Consider the following 8,835-nt stretch of genomic DNA (forward strand, 5'->3'; position numbering starts at 1 on the left):
GTGTACGATTTGCCTAATGTTGTGGGTTGTGGTTTGAAGTAAAGCATTTGTGTTCGTCGACACTTTGGTGATATTTTGAGTGAAAACCAGTGAATTAGTGGTCTTTAAAATCGTTAAAATTCAAAGAAGATGTAATTTATGATTTTTGTTTAATTAATGATCGATGATGGCACAGCTGGTTTGTGTTTTTAGATGATTTTGTTACAATGGGTAAGTGTTTATCAGTCTGTTGTCCGTGGCTATTTAACTTTTGGTTTTAGACGATGGTGTCAATGCAGAATATAATAAATCAGTGAAAATGGGTGCTACTGAAAATCCAAATATTACACGACTTGCCGTGTTACAAGAACGCAAAAAAACTATTGAGGAGTCATTGGCCAAATGCAACCAAGAATTGAAAGAAATATGCCTTCAGGTATTTGCGTACCGAGATTTCTACAAAAAGATTACTTCTTATCTCAACTATCTCAATAATTTGTGATAAAATTGCAATCACATGAATATGTCAACACTCTTTAACTGTCAATGCTGCTCCAAATTTCATGTTTTGATTATACAGCTGAAATTGTGTTATCTCTTCTAAAACTTTCAATTTTTAAAATCTTAATTTAGTTACAATGACCCCAACTCTCTTTTATTCAGGAAGCAGATCTGACGGGGATCATCCCTCAAGAGATGCCTTTGGAGCCTGGGGAAACATGTCCGACAATCCGAAGACGCGTCAAGACAGCCTATCAGTTATCAGAAAATCTAATAAAAAACACAAACAACAAAGACGAATCGGTGACTCACTTAGAACTCCAGATTCAACTACACGCTCAACTGGCTGAAGCTGCTCTGGGTCTTGCAAATGAACAAAATATTAGTAAAGTAAAAAGTCATTCTCGTTTGTAATTCCATCGTTATATGATTTTTTTTAGACACTACGACGTCAACACATGTCTGAGTATCAGAAAAACAAAATACAATTTACCGCGCTACAGGAAAAATTATCCACTTTGAAGGAAAAAGCGCAGCAACAGCAACATTCAGAGCAGTTGCATAAGCAGAAGAAAAAGCCAAGGCCCACAGAACAAGAAGATAACATCTCATTAGGGACGAGTATGAATGAACCGTTTGGAAAATCCGATTTGCGGCACAGTATGAGGTCTAGTAAATGTGAGTCTAATGATTTGGAAGTTGAACAACGATACATGCTTTCGAACTCTCGAATTCCGTACAAGAATGTCAGTAACTCGTATGTGGAGCCTCCGTATTCTCGGCGCCAGGAAAGTTTAGCTCGAGGTCTTTACGCTTTGAGTATCAACGATTACACGAATTATCTCGAACGGTATGTTGGTCAAAACGTAAAAAATAATGCTAATTAAATTTTTTCAGGAGAGAAAACTTATCCAATCACATTCCTGCTTATAATACTCCACATTATAACTCACACGCTCAATACGCACAACCTCACTTGACTGTTAACTCCCATTATCCACACCAAACTCAAAATCAAACATATCAACCCGTAATGCGACCAGCGAATCTCTATAACTACCCTATGAGCAACCAAATGCAAGTTAGGAATCACCACAACAGTCCGACAAATCAGTTATCCAACCCTCGCGCTCAACATAGACAGTCTAGTCCGAATATTAATACTCCAAAAATGTATTACGCGCAAACTCTTGAGCACGGCCAAACTTACAGGCTTCATGCTGAAAGTGAACAGAACTTCCGTGCAAGTAATCCCCATCAAATTCAACCTCATCAACAGTACGAACACATGACGTTAGGTTTGGGAGGATGCTGGAAACGGTCCGAGACTGGAGAGATGATTTGGTGTCAATCCAGCCCTGTTGAGTCCACTTGGCATCGAGATAAACGGTAAGTTTCGAAAAAGACCAAGAAATTTGTGTACTAATAATGTTTTTTAACAGATTTGGGAGTTTAGATCGAAGGAAAAATAAGAGGTTGCACAAACGGATATCTCCGTCTGTTGCTAACAAGTCGGCAACTCTGGCGAGTGTCCCCATGCATGTAGATCGTGTAAGAACAGCAACAGTGAAGTCGCCTCAGGTATTATAATTACCACTTTCAATCACACGTTCGTAATTTTTTTGTGCAGGTCATAAACAGACGAACTCAGGATAACAGACAGCTGGTGAGAACCCAATCCTTGGGCAGTGTCGGGGGTCAAACAATCGACAGTGTTTGGCAGAGCGACGATAATTCGTCATGTGAAAGTGATACTCGTAGTATTAATGAAGCTGCTCAAGCCGTTCGCAAACAGAAACAAAAAGAATGGTACGATTTTACCCTAGTAAAGTGTAGTAACTAAAATAAATTTGTTAAACAGGCGAGAAACGTTTCTGGACGGCCCGGTGTCTCCAACCCATTCAGTTGTTTCGAGATCTCAATCGGCGTTACCTTCTGTTTTATCACCAGAAGAAAAGTATATTTTAACGCCACCTCAAGTACCGCCTTCACAGGCACCGAAGCCTCCTCTAGAAATACCCGCTGAATCAAATCCGTCCCCGAGGATACCTGAAACAAATATAGAATTATTTAATAATAATATTCCTAAAAACTGCACGGTGGTGCAAGCTGGTCATTTCAAGCCGTACCATGAAGAAACCAAACCGTTTGAAATGGCAGATTGCTATAAATATTCAACGAAGTTCAAAAAATCACCGGTGAAATCAGACGATGTTAGAAAATCATTACCGCCGAATCCAGCTTTTCAAAAGAACTTAAATGAGACGTTTGAGAAAGCCAACATGCAGCAGTCGATAAAAAATCACAATTTCAGTCCTGGATCGTAAGTGAATTCCTGTTAGCAGAACTTTACATGCTTATCCAACAGAAAACATGCACATTAGTTCTTTTCTAACTGGTTCTGGTTCACTTTTCCATACAATACTTTGCACGTAACCGCTTTTGGTGTTTGTCTCTTTGTGTTTCTTGCTTATTTGCGTTTTAAATGTTTTGATTTTTTAGGCCGTTGAGTCCGGCACGAATGGATAATTCCAGTTCATTAAATTCAAGTTTCGACCTTAGTCAGATATCAAACGCCAATGTTGCTGAACGATTTTCAGATGAAATGAACGCTTGGTATCAAAATCATAAACTTCAAATTGACAACAGTGGAAGTGGTACTTCAAAAGGTAAATCCACAGCGACGCTGGTCTAAGTTGTGACAGGAAAATAAAAGACTTCATTTTGCAATAATATTTGATATACAATTTATATACCTTATTTTGTAAATTTAAGTTACGAATGTGTTAAGAGTGATAAAATGTTTTGTGCCTTTTATACTTCAGTGATTATCGTGTTCATATGACATGAAACGTGCCTTTAAATTACATATCATACTGTAAATCAATATTTTATTCAATTTGATACTAAATAATACTATTTATTGATCTCAATTCTCAAAAAATGAAACACTGCAGTATACTATCACAATGAATAATTTAGGATGTATGCTCCAAGCATTTTTTTGTACTATTGTTACTATTAAGTTAATTTGGTATTTTGTAGATAAGATCACACTCGGCAATATTTGGTTTTCGTAGGAACCAAAGTTTTGTACCTTAAATCTTTCAAGTTTCATTTCCAGGTGGACTCTACACGCGTCGTTTAAAATTTATGCAATAAAACAAAGTGAACGTTTAAATTTAATTTTAACCAGGTGTAGTTATTTGAGTCCGCTGTATGAAACTACACTTGGCCTTTTATCTTGTACTTTCAATGTTTTAATAAATACATTTTTATTTTATTTATTTATTGTGTTTATTTTTTAAATCTTCCACGTCCGTCAAAAAAGCGCGTCTAACATGTTTTTTATGCTGGGCGTGCAAAGCCGGAAATTCTACAAAAAATGTGTCGAGTCGGACTGTATGGAAAATATGTTTATATGAGGGATTATGAACTGAAGTGGATCAAGTCCATAAATCACATTTTTGAATTAATTACTATTTTAATATAAATATAAATATATATTTGGTGTATATTGTGTTGCCAAACCTCGAGACAAAGACTAAACATTAAAACACACTAAACAAAGCAATAAAAATATAAGTATTTCTAGCTTAAATGGATTTAATTTTTCAATTATTTTTGGGTATGTGTTATACAACTGCCAAAAGGAATAAAAGCGTTTCCAAGACTGAGTCTCTATTTCTCCGCTAAACATAAAATCAAACAAATAATCGTAGTCTAATTATTTTAATGTTGTTGCTTATAATGTTAATGACATGAAATAAATCTTGATTGAACAACGTGACTAATTGTTTCGCAATAAAAATGAGAATTTGATTTTCGATAGCGTAACAATAGAATTTTTCTAGTTTAATTATAGCTAAATTACACATAACCATTAATAAGTGTTTTATGGTAGTTTTATACATGATCTCTGCTTTTACAATTTTCTTTAACGATTATTTAAACTTTCAAATGTCTTTCGTCAAACGGTCATCGTCAACATTCATTGTTCCGAAAAGATTTATTTTAACTGAAATGAATACCTCTTATTTTCTCATGTTATGTTATGTAACTTATCCAATCATCCACAATGACAACGTTATCAAACACAATTTTTAGCATTCCTTTCCCGAACTGGATCAAATTGTTTTGAGAATAAAGTCGGCGTTTGAGGAAAATGAAATTAATAGGGTTTTTCCCACAAGGATTAGATGAAATAAGAGAATCAAATTGAAATTTGTGTATTCTAGAATGATTACAAAAATATCATAAAATCCACAGAAGTTAAAAATATTTTAGCTTCGAGACTTTAAGGGAATAAAAATCTTACAATAGTTCAAAACGAAACAAATATGAGCAACAAAAAAAATTGATCTGAGTCAATTGTTGAATGTTGTTTCAATTTATGAAAAAAAATTGTATTTTCCACCCTTCTCATCCATTATAGAATTTACTACAACTAACTTTTAAAACTCTTTTTGTAATTCGATTCGAGGACAATTGGAACTTGACTACGGTAGAAATAATTTTTGAAAACACGTTCTAGTTGAAAAAAACGTACTGTAAAATTGATAAAATTCTTGAGGGTCGTTAACATGACGTGAATTATTGACTTATTAAGAATTTACAGAACCACATGTGAAAATTGTAGTAATAAATTTGTCGATAAGAAAACTTTATCATGACCACGCAAACCAATAAAAATGCTGAATCGTTAAAAAATTATTCGATTGTTCATTTTTGTTGTTTTTTCTTAGTGTGGGATTATTTGAATGCTAATTGGTCATTAAAACTTCAAATATCCAGCCCTAAAACAGAAATTATCTAATTAAAATAAATGGCGCATTAAAATAAAATAAATATTTAATATGTGATATGGTTTCGTAACATTCTATTATTCCATGATACTTTTTCATTCATCTGATATGTGAAATATTCAGTAACATTATATTATGACTAATGTTAACTTGATATTAGTCATTCCAAGATCTTTTATTGACTATGCCTGCAGTTTTGGATTAATTTGGGTATTAAAACGTTTAATTAACCTAATTTTGATGGAGCAAAACATAATAAACAGCATTTTACTACAATTTCGGAATTTTAATAATGGCGCGTTCATTTAAAACGGTACTTTGATCTTCGTAGTACTTCCGCTACGTCATAGCAATGACCTGGAGGTGGGGGAAAGAAAAGAGCGCAACTTGCTGGTCTCTTCCTTTTTGACTTGCACGTCGTCCGGTGTGGTTGCCGCTTCGTTAAGTTATAAATTTTGTGTTCCTATTATTTAGGTATTTTGTTAACAGTTGCATTTATTTCATTCCAAACCGTAAGTACACTTTTCTTATATTACTATAACGTTAGTTTTGCGTATTTTGTTGGATTTTCCTCGTTTTTCACCGAAAAACAGACAATCACCACGTGTACAAGATGCATTCCGGTCATGTCCGCCATATGCTGAAATCCAAGTTTAACGTTTTTACTGTGTATTTAACCATTTTCCATCGTTGGCGTTATTATTTTATGCATCAATAGGTAGAAATTGTCGCTTTTTAACGATTTCATGGCGTGAAATGATGTATCTTCGTGGAAAATTTAACGAGTCATGGTGATGGAATCAACCTGTTGGTTCACATTGCAACATGTGTGATAATTTGCATGATTAATCTTTCGGAAGCGGCTTTTTCAAGTTCATGATTAAAATTTTTGTGAAATTCCGCCACGTGATCGCTAATGGTGGGTTCCGTTTCAGGTTAGAGCAAAATGGGTAAAGAAAAGACTCATATTAACATCGTCGTAATCGGTCACGTAGATTCTGGTAAATCTACTACCACTGGCCATTTGATCTACAAATGTGGTGGTATCGACAAGCGTACCATCGAAAAATTCGAGAAGGAAGCCCAGGAAATGGGCAAAGGTTCCTTCAAATATGCCTGGGTTTTGGACAAATTGAAGGCCGAACGTGAACGTGGTATCACCATCGATATTGCTCTATGGAAATTCGAAACAGCAAAATACTACGTGACGATCATCGATGCTCCTGGCCACAGAGATTTCATCAAGAACATGATCACAGGAACCTCTCAAGCTGATTGTGCCGTATTGATCGTTGCTGCCGGTACCGGTGAATTCGAAGCCGGTATCTCCAAAAACGGACAAACACGTGAACACGCTCTTCTCGCTTTCACTTTGGGAGTAAAACAACTCATTGTTGGCGTTAACAAGATGGATTCCACTGAACCACCGTACAGCGAAAATCGTTTTGAAGAAATCAAGAAAGAAGTTTCTTCATACATCAAGAAGATTGGTTACAACCCCGCTGCTGTAGCTTTCGTTCCCATCTCTGGATGGCACGGAGATAACATGTTGGAAGCCTCCACCAAAATGCCCTGGTTCAAGGGATGGGCTGTTGAACGCAAAGAAGGCAAAGCTGATGGTAAATGCTTGATTGAAGCTCTTGACGCCATTCTTCCTCCATCTCGTCCCACTGAGAAACCTCTGCGTCTTCCACTTCAGGTTAGTTACTTACCATCACTAAGACCATTTCAAAAATGATGTTTCAAAACTCACATGATCAATCATGAATGTTTTAAGGCTTAATCTTTGCTGACTCAAATTATTGATTCGTTTAGATCAAGAAAATGTGATCAACATTAATATTTTGTTCTTTTACAGGATGTTTACAAGATCGGTGGTATTGGAACAGTACCCGTCGGCAGAGTGGAAACTGGTGTCTTGAAACCCGGTATGGTAGTTGTTTTCGCCCCGGCCAACATCACCACTGAAGTAAAATCCGTCGAAATGCATCACGAAGCTCTCCAGGAGGCCGTACCCGGCGACAATGTCGGTTTCAACGTCAAGAACGTCTCCGTCAAAGAATTGCGTCGTGGTTACGTCGCTGGTGACTCAAAGAACAACCCACCCAAAGGCGCCTCCGACTTCATGGCACAAGTCATCGTTTTGAATCACCCCGGTCAGATTTCCAACGGCTACACCCCTGTCCTTGATTGTCACACCGCTCATATCGCTTGCAAATTCGCTGAAATCAAAGAAAAAGTTGATCGTCGTTCTGGTAAGACCACTGAAGAAAATCCAAAGGCTATCAAATCAGGAGATGCTGCTATCGTCAACTTGGTCCCATCCAAACCCATGTGCGTCGAGTCATTCCAGGAATTCCCACCTTTGGGACGTTTCGCTGTACGTGATATGAGGCAAACTGTTGCCGTAGGAGTCATCAAGAGCGTCTGCTTTAAGGATGCTGGTGCTGGTAAAGTTACAAAGGCTGCAGAAAAAGCCGCCAAGAAGAAATGATTTAAATATGACTCCCCTTAATTCATTTTATATGTTCAATTTATCAACAATAAATTTGGAGTTTTAAAGATATTTTATTTTGTAACTTGTGATTATATAGAATAACTCCTCAGTTTGACTTTCCATGTTTATTACTTACTAATAATAAATAATTTCGTATATTTGAGTTTTATTGTTATTTTGGGGTTTTTGTTTTAAGTTCAAGATTATTTATTTGGGCCTTGATACTTGACAACTCCAATTTGAAAAATTTCGAATCTAAAAAGACGAGGTGTGGTTATGGTTATGTAATCACTAATGCAACGAAATCATGTAAATAAAATAGCTCAGAAGAAATTTCTGAAAAATGTTAACATCAAAAGCGATTTTACAAGTTTGGATGCCAATCAACAAGTGGAGGGACAATTTTTAAATTTACAGGGTCGCATTAGAATTGAACTCAATTTTAATTCCTATTGCGGCACATACATGCCTATCTGGTCCAATTTATATACAAAATTTAGCATTGCAAACGATGCAAGCCAATTTGAATTGTTTGCGTTTCGCCGAAGGATCTAGAAAAGTTTAATTAAATTCGTTAAGAGTCAGAGGCGTATTACACACACAATACGGTGTCATTGCATGGATAAAATTGTGCCGAAAAAAAGAGACTTCGTGATCAGACATTCATAAATTGAACGATAAATATATGAGCAAAATATGACAATTTTTATGAGCTGAAATCCAAAAAAATATGCAGTCATTTCAAAAGTTTTTAAACAGTTACGATAATATCTGACAGGCACACAACGTCAGAATTCTCTGCAGATGTGTTTTTCTAATATCAGAGAGGCTATTCTTATTTAACGCTTTCGGATTCGACCTATTTCGCTCTGAATACGCCCCTGTCTTTCATGGCTACTCCCCTATGAAGAGTCGTTGGTTTCGCCCTTAAAAAAGGATTCTTCTCTCTGTTTTACCCACGCCACCGTGTGATGTCGCAGTACAAATTTTAATTAATTCCTTCATTTTCGAAGTGACTAAAAATTAACTTCGCAAAAGCGCCAATTTTTAATT

The 8,835-nt window shown here is 36.1% G+C and overlaps 2 protein-coding genes across 2 annotated transcripts; both read left to right on the forward strand.

Annotated features, from left to right (window-relative positions):
• Window positions 1-8: 8 nt before the first annotated feature.
• Window positions 9-3,767, forward strand: sstn (stepping stone). The gene is made up of 9 exons (XM_088047721.1): window positions 9-210; window positions 261-415; window positions 643-870; window positions 921-1,330; window positions 1,378-1,869; window positions 1,923-2,061; window positions 2,111-2,289; window positions 2,342-2,803; window positions 2,983-3,767. Exons 1-9 carry the CDS (start codon window positions 207-209, stop codon window positions 3,173-3,175), a joined length of 2,262 nt encoding a protein of 753 aa, XP_087903847.1. The 5' UTR covers window positions 9-206; the 3' UTR covers window positions 3,176-3,767.
• A 1,888-nt stretch (window positions 3,768-5,655) lies between these two features.
• On the forward strand, window positions 5,656-7,851 carry LOC148167453 (elongation factor 1-alpha). The gene is made up of 3 exons (XM_088047282.1): window positions 5,656-5,797; window positions 6,221-6,984; window positions 7,144-7,851. Exons 2-3 carry the CDS (start codon window positions 6,232-6,234, stop codon window positions 7,777-7,779), a joined length of 1,389 nt encoding a protein of 462 aa, XP_087903408.1. The 5' UTR covers window positions 5,656-5,797; window positions 6,221-6,231; the 3' UTR covers window positions 7,780-7,851.
• Window positions 7,852-8,835: the final 984 nt, after the last annotated feature.

The sequence above is a fragment of the Gnatocerus cornutus genome, chromosome 10, assembly GCF_029298725.1.
Source record: "Gnatocerus cornutus isolate USDA-ARS CGAHR chromosome 10, icGnaCorn1.1, whole genome shotgun sequence".
NCBI classification, from domain to species: Eukaryota; Metazoa; Arthropoda; class Insecta; order Coleoptera; family Tenebrionidae; genus Gnatocerus; species Gnatocerus cornutus.

Bases quoted from the DNA above. Each gene is read 5' to 3' on its own strand.
- LOC148167453 (XM_088047282.1), top strand. From the start codon at position 6,232: ATGGGTAAAGAAAAGACTCATATTAACATCGTCGTAATCGGTCACGTA. The intron at 6,985-7,143 runs GTTAGTTACTTA...GTTCTTTTACAG, and splicing joins CTCTGCGTCTTCCACTTCAG to GATGTTTACAAGATCGGTGG.
- sstn (XM_088047721.1), top strand. The intron at 871-920 runs GTAAAAAGTCAT...GATTTTTTTTAG, and splicing joins ATGAACAAAATATTAGTAAA to ACACTACGACGTCAACACAT. The intron at 2,290-2,341 runs GTACGATTTTAC...TTTGTTAAACAG, and splicing joins AAACAGAAACAAAAAGAATG to GCGAGAAACGTTTCTGGACG.